Source organism: Pyxicephalus adspersus, chromosome 4, assembly GCF_032062135.1.
Source record: "Pyxicephalus adspersus chromosome 4, UCB_Pads_2.0, whole genome shotgun sequence".
NCBI lineage: Eukaryota > Metazoa > Chordata > Amphibia > Anura > Pyxicephalidae > Pyxicephalus > Pyxicephalus adspersus.
In genome coordinates this window covers 55,426,778-55,441,128 of record NC_092861.1, presented here as the reverse complement: position 1 = coordinate 55,441,128, position 14,351 = coordinate 55,426,778, and the positions used below count along the sequence as shown (strand labels likewise).

The 14,351-nt window shown below is 35.0% G+C and overlaps 1 protein-coding gene across 4 annotated transcripts in view; it reads right to left on the bottom strand.

Moving 5' to 3' along the window:
- The window catches only part of FGF12 (fibroblast growth factor 12), a 264,552-nt gene that overhangs the window by 85,615 nt on the left and 164,586 nt on the right, over positions 1-14,351 (bottom strand). For all 4 annotated transcript variants that reach the window (XM_072408230.1, XM_072408229.1, XM_072408231.1 and 1 more), the window contains 2 exons: positions 3,322-3,432; positions 1,236-1,339 (listed from right to left, as the gene is read on the bottom strand). In XM_072408230.1, the coding sequence (XP_072264331.1) occupies positions 1,236-1,339; positions 3,322-3,432 (215 nt within the window). The remainder of the gene's footprint in view (positions 1-1,235; positions 1,340-3,321; positions 3,433-14,351) is intronic.

The following is a 14,351-nucleotide window of genomic DNA, read 5'->3' as shown; positions in this document are numbered from 1 at the left end:
TTTGATATGAAATTGTTCAAATGACTAATCCTAAATGAATTTCTATATTTTTACACATGCTGATTTCCAATTTTGTAGTAGTATTTGTAGAATAATTTGAGTTGTACATAATGCCTATTACCCATACTAATTTTCAGAATTCTAGTCTAATTTCTAAAAACTATTGCATTTTTAGCTTTTTTGGATCTTCTCCTATTATCCAGGTGTGAATTGTGGTGATACATCCAAACTTCCCCACAATATCTTTATCACCAATAAATGGACTACTACTTAAAATACATACTCCATTGTTTAATTAAAAGCATACTATATTTGATCATTAAAAAGGAATATACTCTTCATAATATATAGATGTATAACACATCCAGTCTTTGAGATGTGTATTATTTAGATCAACAAAATGTATCAATACCTATGTAACCAATTGCATTACATTACAAAACCTTGCAAATGTAACGGGCTAAATCTGTGTGGAAAGCTTAAGTAGAACATTTTTTCAAAATACATGACAATACATCTGGAGTAAACAGCATATAAAGCTGAGGACGTAGACCTGGAAGTGCTTGCTCAAGACTTACTGATTAGCTTAATCAGAAAAAAAAAACAACACAAAGGTGAAGGATAGTAGCACAAACATATCACATTCTCCCCCCGAGTAGTTCTCCATAGATGTGAACTAGTCCATAACCAGCCACTTCATTTTTTACCTATCCTGACCTTTGAATAATGGTACTTTATTAGATTTTTGCTCAACCATCCAGTAACATGCTATACAGCTGAATGCCTTTACAAATAATTAATACTGATTAGAAAATAAAAATGGTTTATTAACTTGAGTGGGCCAAGAGCCATATAATACAGTTTGGTTTATGTAAAAGACTTTTAATAACATTAATGGATAAATACACAAGGTTAGGTAATCAAATTTTTTAGTACTCTCATGTAAACCTAAAAAAAGCTGCAAACATACAACAATGGACGACAAAACAAAAACAAAGTTGATATATTAATTAAATATGTTATATTTTTCATGCATGTCTAAAAATGAAATTCTCAATGTAACAAGCAGCCCTTTCACATACAGTCACTAAAGCACTTAGGCCACCTACTCTGGATGCTTTTTTTTAACCTGTGCAGGTCAATCAACTTTTTATACTCTGTATTTATTTTACATTTTGTAGAAGTCCTAAATACTTCACAAACAGAAATACAAACATAGAGATCATCAGACTTACTGAGCTGTAGAGAAAACCTTCACCATTCATTGCCACGTAGAGTCCTGCCTTAACTCCCTGTATTGCAACCACCCGGAGACCCACAGGGATTAGATTGAAAAGGGCTAAATTTGATAAACAGAAAATAAATATCAGATTCTTGCACAAAGATTTATATTTAATTTTAGAATTTGCTTACAAGTGCTTCATAAAGTTATGTGTTGTCAAAGACTGACACAATAATTCAATTCTTACTACGTACCTCGTATTGCATTTGTAATGGGCAGTAGGTGCAGGCTTCCATGTTGAAAATCAGAGGGGTTTATTACATGTAATCTTTAGCCGTGATGAATTTGATTGGTAAGTGCTATAAAATTCAGCTGTAGATGCCTGCCTACAGATTAGTTCTTTTTTGCATCACAAGCAATGTAATTCACCCAGTATAGCATATAAGCGTTTACCAGAATATTAAGAAATGTTACATCTCAAACTTATTAAACTTTTATACATATATACACATATAAAAGAAAGAAAGTTTTTGTACTCTCTGGCAAGTTTCTATGTACAAAAAAACAATCACAATATATTTCATTAAAAGATATGAATAATGTTTTAGTGGTTAGTTACCAGCACTGGAAAAAAATATTTTTAATATCCAAGGGATACACTTTGGTCCATGCCTTTTGCTTTGATCATAACTAGCCCTATCTGTGTGTAATATATATAAGAATGTTGGAGGAGCTGGAAGAATTATGGAAGAGTAACTAATGTGGACTGTGCTACCAGTTGTTTGCCCCAGGGGTTCTTTACTTTATTTTAGTAGAATGTACATCCAGCTTGAACTTCACAAACACATCTACATTGTCTTATTTTTGTTTCAGAGCCCCTGGCTGCTTTATAGGACCACAGACCTTTATTTTGATTCCTATCTTTAATAATTAAAAAGATTTTTCCATACAACCATTTCCATACAAAGGAAATTCCCAAGGTGTCCTATGTACAAGAATGGACCTGATACTTTAATTACCCTTACTAATCCTCCAATTATTTTCATCTTTTGGATATCTTGGCTATCTGGACCTAGAGCTCTCTGAGACTTCAATTTGCAACTATTCAAGTGATAACTGTTGTAATCATACCTGAAGAAGCCAAACTCGCAAAACGTGTCGGTACACATATCTGATTAAAACAGTAAATTTATGTACACGCTAGAAGTTACATGTCTAGTCTCAATATCTGAACTCTGTGACTGTATAACAAAGTTCATGATATATTTTTATATTATCTCTGTAATTATGTATGATGTTTAAAAATATAAATATATATTTAAACCTCATTGCCACTGAATCCCTGTCTCTTTTTCTATCTACTTCAATATTCTAACCTTTTACGGGGTGGAACCTTAAGAAAGAGAAAGTATACTACATCCTATTTTCTACACTTCTACACTTGTCTTCTTTTTTTTGTAAACAAACCAGTTAAAGCAGTGGTCCCCAACCTTTTGCATATCACGGACCACTTAATTTACGGACTTTGGACCGTGCATGTGCGGGAAGCCATGTGTCATTCAAAGGAGAAAAAACTACCCCCCCAGAGTGACATCATTAGGCAAGAACCCACCCACTCTCCCACCGCAGGCTCAGACCTCCGGGAGACGTGGTCCGTGGTTCTGGCCTGTGAGCCCCCCCCCCCCCCCCAAGTGGGGTCCTCCTCCTAAACCCGCTGGTGGGGGCACCGGCCAAAGCCGCGGCCTCGGACTGGGTGCAAGGGTCCCCTGAGTTAAAGAACAACTTTTTGTTGAAAAAGAAAAACATTTTAAAATGTCCTCAGTATCTTTCTCTTTGACCAGCACATTTAATAAAATATACTGCCTGGCTGGCTAGCTTTCTTGTCTCTTGTAATAAAAATATACATAAATATTCAAAAGATCTTTATTAGTGTAAAAGACATACAATATTGTGGTTCTTAACAAATTAAATACTGCAGTGAACAGCTGTTTTTAAAAGTCGTTTGTTCCTTACGTTAACGCAAATGAAGTCCCTAATAGGAGACTCAACTGGTATTAAGCATGATTTATAATTTGAATGAAAAGGGTGATTTTACTTACTGTAGTCGCTGTTTTCATCCTTGGTCCCATCAATGGTGCCATCTGGGTGCATTTGCAGGAAGTATCCCTGCTGGCTGAATAACCTTGTCACAATTCCTTTCAGCTGGGGTTCTGTAAAATAAATACCATCAATACAACACTTAGAACTGTGCTCAGTGATTGTACATGAGACAGAATGCTTAGTCACCAGGATAGAAAGTGAATAAGCTAATTATGCCTGGCTAGATCACCTGCCTCCAGTTCCTTCCAGCTGTGATTCTATGACATGCAATTGTATTAAGAGGGAATATACTCCAACAACTTAATCCAAATGACTGAAAACAGATAAACAGCGTTTCCAGTTTCTGGCAAGGTCATTAACTTTTGTAAATTAAATTCTTTCTATTGTGTTCCAAATATACAGGAAAATGATACAAGAGTCTACAACATCTAAACCAACCCATACAGTTCTGTATCACAAAGCAATAATGCAGCATAAACTATTATGGTAATCTTAAATGTTATTTCCAGAATAGATAAAAATGGTTTTAGACCCCCGGGGCCCAACCCACAGCCTTTTGGCAGTAAAAGTTTGGCCCTTAGGGGGGATGCTGCTTTCAAAGGTATTTGCTCAAGCCATTACTTTCTTTCATATTGTGTTATCTGTTCTTTCTCCCTTTGTGAGTATTTTATGTTACTTTGGATCCATTATAATCGATCTTGATGAAAGAAACATTACATTTAGAAAAAATTAGTTTTTAAAAAGTCTGTATTGAGCACTAATGTAGAAGAACTGATTTGTAAATAGCAGTGATCTCTAGCAGTCTTTTGCCAGTCTGTTTATCCCCAGTATATGAATATCTTCCAAAGATTATCCCCTCTTCTCCAATATTTGTCAGGGGCTGCACTTCAGGGCCCCTATATCAAGAAATAAGACCACCACTTTTTTGGACAAATCCCACCACAAGTTTACAACTACTGTACTAGAATGACTAGTATATACCGTAGGCTTCAGTGGTGGAGTGACTGCCCATATTACTAGAAATTACAGACAGATGGGGATGTCTGTTAAATCTGAGGACCCCCGATAAGTCTTACAATATTAAACAACATAATATATTAGGAAACAATTACATTTCATAAAAAAAGGAGTAGTAGCATACATATAAAAATTTGGAGAAGAAAGTGTATAATAATATAAATACAGTCAGAATATGTACCGGTAGTATGCCATTTATTGGTATTAAGTTTCCCCCAAATACACAATGTAAATAGAAAAGTAAATCAGACATATAAAAAGTTACAAATAGAGCAGATCTGAGATTGTTATTGCATAATCAGACATGCAAGTGAAACTACAGCAAGGAAATATAAGGTCCCCTTTCTGCTAGATAGCGATGCGACAGGGCTGTGTAGATCTTCACAATAAAGATACATGCTTTGCTCAGTGTAATCACTCTCATATATGTATGCCCTATATTTATTTAGTTCAACCATGTACTGTTACCCCTGGTAAATGCTGCTGTCTCTTTTGAGGGGAACTGTGTTTACCTCAATGTGAATACAGATCTCGCTTCTGCCGTCACCATAGTATCAGTGTGAACTGCCTGCACCTATCACAGTATTCAATGGCCCTAACAGGTTAACACAACTTAAAATAAATATTCCTTCTGCTTAAAAATTAATTGAACACATTTTTATGTGTCATGGAATACTTCCAAGAGGTTAAATCTCCACATGGAAGCAGTGGCTTCATGCAGTGGAAATCAATTTGCCATATCATAACTAGTTCCAATATAAAAATTGATTGCTATACCATCAATTAAAACATGCATGGAGATATTTTGAGTAACATTTATTTTGCATTCCAAGATTACTAAACATTTAATATACAAGCAAATAAGTAAATAAGTCACTGTTGTCCAAAATTAAAGTGAATAATATGGTAATGGTGTGCATCAATTCAAGTTTCTATCCATAGAGTTTTTCAGTTCTAAATAGACGCTAGCTTGCTTTTTTCAGTAGTTGGAATCCTAATCTTCCTACAAAAGGCCATAATATGGCATCCAGACTAATATTTATTTATGTGTACGGTATGTTATATTTATAAATGAAAAGTGACACCATCATTTATCTTTATAATTGACCATAGCAGTTGAAGATAAACCCCAGTCCAAACTTAAAATAAATTCTGAGATGCTTACAGGTAATACAACCTACCTCCTGATGAGCACCATTGCAAAACACAAATGTCAAATATAGCAATGTGGATTGTAACACCTAACTATTTTTACATAACTTCTTATTAGAGAACAATTGTCCAATATGTGCGCTCTAATTTTTGAAATTGGTTTAGGAAGCATTGAAGAAATAAAGATATATTAAATGATAGTCATGCAGAAACCATCTGCACTAAAACACAATGGTAATGCCAGCTGTCATTCTAAAAAGCTAGCCCGACAGCACTCATGAATATGAACTGTTTGCATGTTTGGTTTCCGAAAAGTAGGTATGTCAATAAACAAAAACAACCCCCATGTTAACATCCACATTGCAGTTGCCAGAGTCATATAGAACTGGTAAGTAGTCAGTAATGACTTGCATTTCTTACTTCATTTATATTTCTGTATTCTTGTAAATCTGTTCTACATTGGCTTCATTAGCTAGCAATCTGTTCCATCTGACAATCTGGCACTGCAACAGTGCAAATCTGTAACAGTAGCACAATTGTATTTATGAAATGCTTCTGGGCAAACCTCTTTTTATCACTTGGATCAAAAGACAGATGTTCTATCTGCCTTTGCATACTCCCCTGTGATATGTGTCTTCCACATTATTAAACACATTCTGTTGGGCTGCAAAAGGCCTATAGCAATTAGTACCCCATTCTATACCCTATGGTCTGTACTGAAGCTTGCATATGTTAGAGAGATTCACAATGCTTTACTCTACACACGAGTGTCACTGTACAGTGTCACTGTACTTTCTAGTATCGTCTAGTGAGGCGCCAGGATATTGGGGTATTCCAAAGCACCCCCAGTATCAAAAAGTGATAGCTTATCTCACGTCACTAGTATTCTATAGCAAACATATTTCCTTTGTTCCTAGGAAATTCTATTTGCGTAAATGTACAGTGGCTTTTTTAAATTCTTAGACTCATTCAAAATAATGTAAGAAAAAAATTAAATTATATGGACTGCCTGTGCCTTATGGTTGATCTAAAGCAGGGGTCGGCAAACTTTCTGGGCTATTAGCCCATTTCAGAAGGCACACTAGGCCAGAAGAAACAAAGTATCCAAGAAAAGTTTTTTCCAACCTGACTGCAAGCAAGCAGTCTCAGTCTTCCGCTCATCCGCGGTGTAGTCTCTGTATGTGTGCATGCTTGGCATCGAGATTCGACCGATTGAAAGTGCTGTTGGTGTCGTTGCACACTAAACACAGGGCTTTGTTGCCGAAGAATAATTTGCCAGTCCATTCGTGGTTGAATACACGACGTTCGAGGTCAACCCTCCGGAGACTGGTAGCTGCCTGTTGCTTCTGCTCTTTAGGCATAGTAATTGGGGTTTTTGTGCGGTAACTCGATTTTATCGATGATATCGTAGAAACTCGCGATGACGCGACATATCAATTAGGCCGGATCCAACAATAAATAACTAGGGGGGGCGTTAGGCTGGACTGGAATACTGGCTAGGCCGTATTCGGCCTAAAGGCCGGAGTTTGCCTACCTCTGATCTAAGGTGAGTCCTTTGTGTAGGACAGCAGTAACCAAACAAGTTGCCTGTCAGTTACATGCAGTTGTTAGCAATTCTTCATGTTGGTCTTCTTGGCATCCTATTAGTATGTACTCAATGTCTATCTGAACAGCTGCTACAATATATATTCACACCTAGCATGTAAAGCAGGTATGCAGATTTTACATCATTTCAATAAAACATGAAACATTATAATTAACAGAAATTTAGGGCAACTTTTAAAAGATGTATCCTCATTTCTTACATTTCTTTGTGGTTCATGAGCTGCCAAGGGTTGGGGATAGCTGACATACTGTAAATGAAGCAACAAATTAATCTAACACTGGCAGCTTCCACTGCTGAGATTTCACAGAATTATAGACTATGCTATTATGTGAATGGATGGTAAATTTACAATAATTAAAATTAAGGTTTTATGAATGGGGCTAATTTTTCTAACCACAGATCACTTCCTCTGCTGCAATCCCACAGAAAAAAACGGTTATTTTCTTCTTTCCCTTTGCCAGCAATGAAAGTTTACACAAAGAAAAAGGTTAGACAGCAAAATGAGAGAAAGAAATGAATAATGCCAAAAATCTCAAACAAGGCGTTTATATACAACTTTGTTATTAGGAGTTCTATAAAATGCATTTTTTTAGTTTTTATTGAAGGTTTAATTTTTCTAACCATTAAATGGAATGGAAACAAAATGCATGTGAACTGTGGTGTTAGCAAAGCCTTCTTGCTTTTATCTCATACTTTCTTGAAAATGGCTAACATTTAATATATTGAGATTACTTTACAGATCCCATTTTTGGAAAGGTATAGATATATCCCTTTACCAGCTCATCCCTGGTCTTAGCTGATTCAGCTTCTACTTATTATGAGGCAACATGCCAAAACACTTCTGGAGGGAAACAAGCAATCTCTATTAACCTTCCCCATTTTATCAACACTCTATTGTCTAATAGAACCTAGGACAAGATTACCAATACTCTATGGAAACCAAGACATACGATAAGATACTCCTCAACATAAAACACCTAGATCAGTAACTGCACACAAGTTTTATTGAAGTCCAAATAAACTTCTTAGTTCATATCAGCGAAATATGTTCTAGGTGCATCAAAACAAAAACTGTGCAAAGTATTACAGTTTATTTGCTTTAGAGCCGCATCATAATTACAATTACAATTATCTATAGCATGCTACAGATAAAGACCCATGCTCTCTCAGTTGATGTAGTGGTATCACTACAGGGGTCTGACACACTACCAGCTAAAACAAACCTAAAGCTCTACAATCAACAAAGTTAATGCCTTCTGCTGATTTGGGAGCACTAGTAAAATGTTTCTGTGAAGAATGCTGGCAAAGTGCAGAATTTTTAAATTTTATGCTGTTATTGTTTACAAAAGAAAAGAAGACTTTGCATGCTTGCTTTGATGCACCTGGAATGAATATAGCTGATTGACTGAAATTCACTTGGGCTTTAGGGTGACTGATTATCAACTTTATTAGATGAATGTCTCTGTATTATTACCGGTATGAGGTGTAATACCACTAGTGCTATTAAATACATATTTTGGAGTCCTATTATTCATAGGTAACTTGGCTTCTGAGTGAAAAAGTGAGTGAGGGTACATTATGGAAGAAGATCACATCATCTATACTATGTTTATTTACTTTATTCAGTTCCCTCCAGAATGTCACCGACTGTGCCAATAGTAGGTACAGGCATCAGATTATATTGCTGAAGTGGTGCACTCAACACATATCACTATGTCAAAATAAAATCTAGTATTAGGAAATATAAATAACTTGCATGAAACCTTTAGATAATTTTGGACCCTTGGATTTGAGGCAATGTACAAAAGCTAAAGCTTGGTGTATATTGCAAGGTCTCTTTCCAATCCTATTTTGATTGTGAGTTTATACCAGTTTGTACCATATATGGGTTAAGAAAAAAGACAGAAGAAAGCTGGGGTTTTTGTGCAGCAATATATTATAAAGAACAAATAGTAAATATACACTTATATCAAGATGTGACATATTAATTTACTTGTATTACTTGTATTCACTTGTATGCATTCCCATATGTACAGGCATGGGAAAGTTGACCAGTAGGCTAGACAGTGATATCCCAATTTAGATAGAAAAGAGAGGAAAACGTCTCGTAACAACACGTTTCGCCTATCGGCTTCCTCAGGGGACTTGGTGGAAAGCGTTTGTTGAAAGGCTGTACATGAGAATAGTACACATACAATCAGAATTAAAGTATGTTTAATCAAATACATATATACATTTTCAATTTATATCCATACTTACCCAACGAAAAAATATATTGTTATGTTTGCAAAGCTAAACTATAAAGTTAACATCATAAATCTATATTGCTGTCAATACATATAATATTTCTGTTGTATAGCCATAGGCATATGCAGAGACGAAAACAAAAACAATATAATATATTGCCACACAAAAAACCCTAGCTTTCTTCTTAACCCATGAACGTTATTTAGGGGAGCAGCTCCATATACACATAGGGATGTTGGATTAGCACTACTTGATAATCAGTTTGTACCATATCCATTGGTAAAAAACCTTTGGTCAGAATGGTCTAACTATAGGTAATTAAGCAAATATTTTTTGGTTTGTAAAGAAAAATAAAAGGCTTTGGTTTAATTTAATTTTAGGTACATTTTAATTTTTTTTTTTATGTTTTATTATATTTATACATTCTTTAGTTTACAAAGAATCTTTGTTACATGATTGAGGGTTTTTACTATGGGATAGCCGAAGAAACGTCACAGAACAGCTTACTTTGCAACTCCCTTTGTTAAATTAAATCCTCCTAATAAGTCATCTAGTAAAGGCTGAGTCACTGCCATCATGACTTCAGTTTTGTAATCCAGAGGTTTCCTTTAGCAAAGCTAAAGCCTGAAACATTTAAATACAAGAAAAGGTTGGTAGATGAAAATGGCATGGTATTACTATTTAATATTTCAAATGATAGAAAGTCATGGTTTTTACATAACTAATAAGTTATAGGACATTTATTTAAAGTTAAAGCATGTAACTAGTTACATGTGACTAGTAAGCTAGTCATCAATTGGAAATCAATCCCATTCTTATGACTGACTGCAAACTATTTTACTTTGAACAAACATTCTAGAATTAGGGATATCTGTTTGCAGGTCACAATCTTTTCTGTGTGTGATTAAACAGTATTAAGCTTAGCTTTAATACAAATAAATTAATAATTCTTATATACTATACTTATTGACCTTCAAATATATAAAACAATTATATACAAAACCACTATACAGTCCCTTCATGCAGACGCTGCGTGAAATGTGAATTGGTGGTGCTCAAACGCATTTTGAGATAATACACGTTTTTCATTAGATTGTATTTCCTTTTGCAAGGCCTGTATATAACAGAGTAAGGTCAGAATCAACAACTGATATATATCATATATATAACATTTGGAAATCTAGAATACATTGTTTGCAGAAGGCTAACAGTCTGATCTTTTACATGCAATCAGTATGGTCCACTTTTAGGCAGAATAATGTGTTTTAACAGTTGAATACATAAGCGAGCATGAGCAAAGAACTGTGTGCCAATATAAGCTTGTAAGACAGCATGATTCCTTGTAAAGAGTCCAGATTATTTTATATTGTTGATTAGAGTTTAGGTGCATAGCTGAGAAAATTAATGAACATTGACATAGCACCTTGGAACGAGGCCAAAATCATTCCTGTTTGAGCTTTTATTGTGAGAGTTATACTTTGTGTACTGCATATTTTATTACTACATTAATAAAGGACGAAATGTCATGCTAAGGTTCATTTTTTATAAGAGCACAAAGCACCCGTTTTACATATGAAGGGAAAATTCCGCATTGTAATACATATCAAGGCTGTAATGTATATCTCTCAGTGCTAATACAGTCTCAGTGTACTCACCTCTACGCACATATCACTCTGAAATGTGTTTAAACACTGTTAAGGGCAATTAGCATTTTAATCTGCAATTTACACAGAACGTCATCCTGTTTCTCAGTTGCTTTTGGTGCACTATCACGAGGTGTTGTATCCCTAGAATCTGCTCTGTTCTCATAGAATGAAAAACAACAGCATTTGCATCAGGCCATAAACTGTGTGCTAATGTCTGATGCTCTCTCTGGAATGGAATAGAATACAGCCTATAAAATGGAAATACTGCATTTCCTCCTGTGTAGAGGAACTTTTTTCTGTTGTGTTAGGATCATTTAGAGATCATTCACACATCAATCTAACAGTTGGGTCAAAATGTGTCTCCATGTATACACAGCTATATATACAGAAAACCTACATTATTAAAGTAATGCATTTTGTAGATATCCTCGCATTAAAATCAGGATATGAGGAAGTATCTGTAATCAAGATATTATGATCAGAAAAAAGAACAAGTCCCTAACCCGGGTGCATGTTAATGTATTGGTAGTTTAATCACATGAATTTTTATGACTTGCACACACAGGTATTGTTTTCATATTATATGTTTATATTGTTTTCATATTCTTAGCACAACTTAGACAATAGTGCTCCTATATTATGTAATTACTGCATATCATCCATTGATTTTTTTATATCTATTGTGAAAACCATTGTATGTACAGGTGCTGTAAGGCTGGGGATGTTTCTCTGCACATTATGGATCTGTGAAGGATGAACGGTGAAAAATAGTTTGAAAATAGTTGTTACCCTATACCAAGAAAAACCTCAAAACAGACCTTCAGGGCTGGGTTGTCTGGTAATATTTTTATAAAATCTGCAGATTTAAAAATGGCTGAAAACAATTTTTTAAAATACACCAATCAACTAAACCAGTAAAAAAAAAGTTAGATTGTTAATGAAGGCTTCATATACAAACCTTTCTGTTGGCCTCTCTTGAAAAGCAACACACAAATGTAACATATTGGTAAATATTGATGTTTTTGTATGGCTATTTAATGATTACTTTTACATACAGGTTTACAGCGATACTATACAATGTGAGTATGTAAAGGCTGTTGGATAAGCATAGTAAAAGTGCTGTTAATTAAATATAAAACAAAAATAGAGACACGGGAGTCATGCAGAGCCCAGTGTACTCTATGCTTCTCGTGGAACATGTATTCAATATACAGTACACTGATTACAATATACAGTACACTGTATCCTGTTTAGAGTGTCACACAGCAGTATATTACAGAATTCAAAAGCTATTACCAAGCATCTTTATTCATACAGGTGGCTCATGCACAACCTTTGCTTTAGCTGTGTTGTATGCAATAGGAAGCATTTATCAATTCTGTTACAAACCAAGGCAGTGCTAAACAGGAGAAGTGAGACGGGTTAAATAAAAGAGTTAAGCTCAAATCATAATTTTCTCCCTCTGCTGCTTTAAATTATTGGTTATTGGCCCTGGTTACTTTTTAAAACAGAATTAATTTTTTTAGCCCACATGATCTATGCAATTAAGGCAAACATAGCTAGCAAAGTGCTGTGTGCTAGCGCTCCCTCTCTGGGATTTCCATATTCTCCTTATCTACTTCTTTTGGGGTCTTTGGCCTCCTGATTGACCCATATGATGTAACTCCTGCATTGAAGTTACCTTGTCTTGGCACAGAATCATATTGAGACTACACTGAGCTGCACATGTGTGGGTCAGGGGTGCACAAAAAATGCTGACAGCTAGAAGTAATATTGGCAGAGACTTACATAGTCTCTGTCCTGGAAAGCTTAGATGTCAGCAACATTTGAAGTTGCAGTGAACATCTTTCTTTGTTGCCTTTATCTGTTGCAGATCTGTGCAAAACACAGTTTAATACCCAGCATTCCCAAATACTTCAATAAACTTGAATATACTTTGTTAATACAGGTCTAAATGCTCACTTTAAAAATTGCGACCTGTTGCAGAAACAAACAGGTGATGTCTTTTCTGCAAAAAGCATTCTTACCATACCTTCCTTACCAGCCTGAAAAATCAAGATGGCCAAATTTGTAACGAGGAAAAAAAGAAGGAAGAAGATGGCTGCACAATGCGACGGAATGGAGACAGGTGAATATAACCAGGGTTTAGCTCCTCTTTAAATAAGAGACTGCCTGATTTGCATCCAATCATAGAAGTCCAGGATGCCTACGTTCTGGCAGAAATTTCTGAAACAGGAGTTTCTGTACACTCAAAACAGACTTCTGAGATGATGTGAATGTAGATATGAAACATCCTTCCTAAAGGGGGCACATTTGGGAATAAATTTCCAAGACTCCATCTGCATAGAGATGCCTCTATAGCAATGGTGCTTGTCACCAATAGTAATAGTAAGACAAGTATAGCCCTTTGACTAAAAGTATTATAGTGTATTGCTGTTCAAATTTCTTTTTGATAGAATATGGGATGGTTAAAATCCCTATGAGTTTTTTTTTATTTATGTTGTAATCTATTAACTATAGTGGAGGCTAGTGCTGTAAACTTTATCATTATAAAAAGTTTACTGCAATATCAAAACTATTTGTAGTTCACTACATCAAACCTCAATGAAGAACAAAAGGGGGCAGAGGAATAGAGTTTAGAAAGTTCCAAAAAAAGGACAACTGTATGTCATGCTAAAAGAAATTGCACATTGCATTTTATCATTTAAGCAAGTTTAAGTATTAACAGTTGTTTATTTTCTAATCTGTAATTTTCTAAAACTGCCTAGCACCATGGCTATGGTTGTTACTATAGGAAATAAAAAGGTGGAAATAAAAAGGTACTGCCTTTATAGAATATAAAAAATAATGCTTCTGTAGTCATAATTCAGGCTATGAGCATTACAAATAAAAAGCCCATTCTAATAAAAGAGAATAGCAAATATATAGCCTTCTGTTTGATACCTAGCTGGCAGGGACAATAATTATTACAATAAGTAGTTCCAAAAGTAATTTCAGAAAATATGAATCATATACTAATAGTTTGGCAAATATTCCTGCAAACTGGTCACAAAAGACCTGCATTTTGTTAACCGTTTGCACACCTGATATAAACAATTGCAATGCTGATGCAAAGCATTGTGGAAATAATAGTTTTAAAAAGCTATATTTAGGAAGTTAGTTATGCGGGGAAGGAGATTTAGTGAAATGTAAAGTGCAAAGTAAGGTGTTTACCCAATTAGTATGCCTCATGTCTACAACTGTACACAACTTCATAACATGTATAACTCAATGTCCAAATATTTAATGAACCCTTTGAATAGAATGACCTTATTTCAGAGTTTTCCAGTAGCGACGACCTCAGTTTTGTAGCTTTTTACAG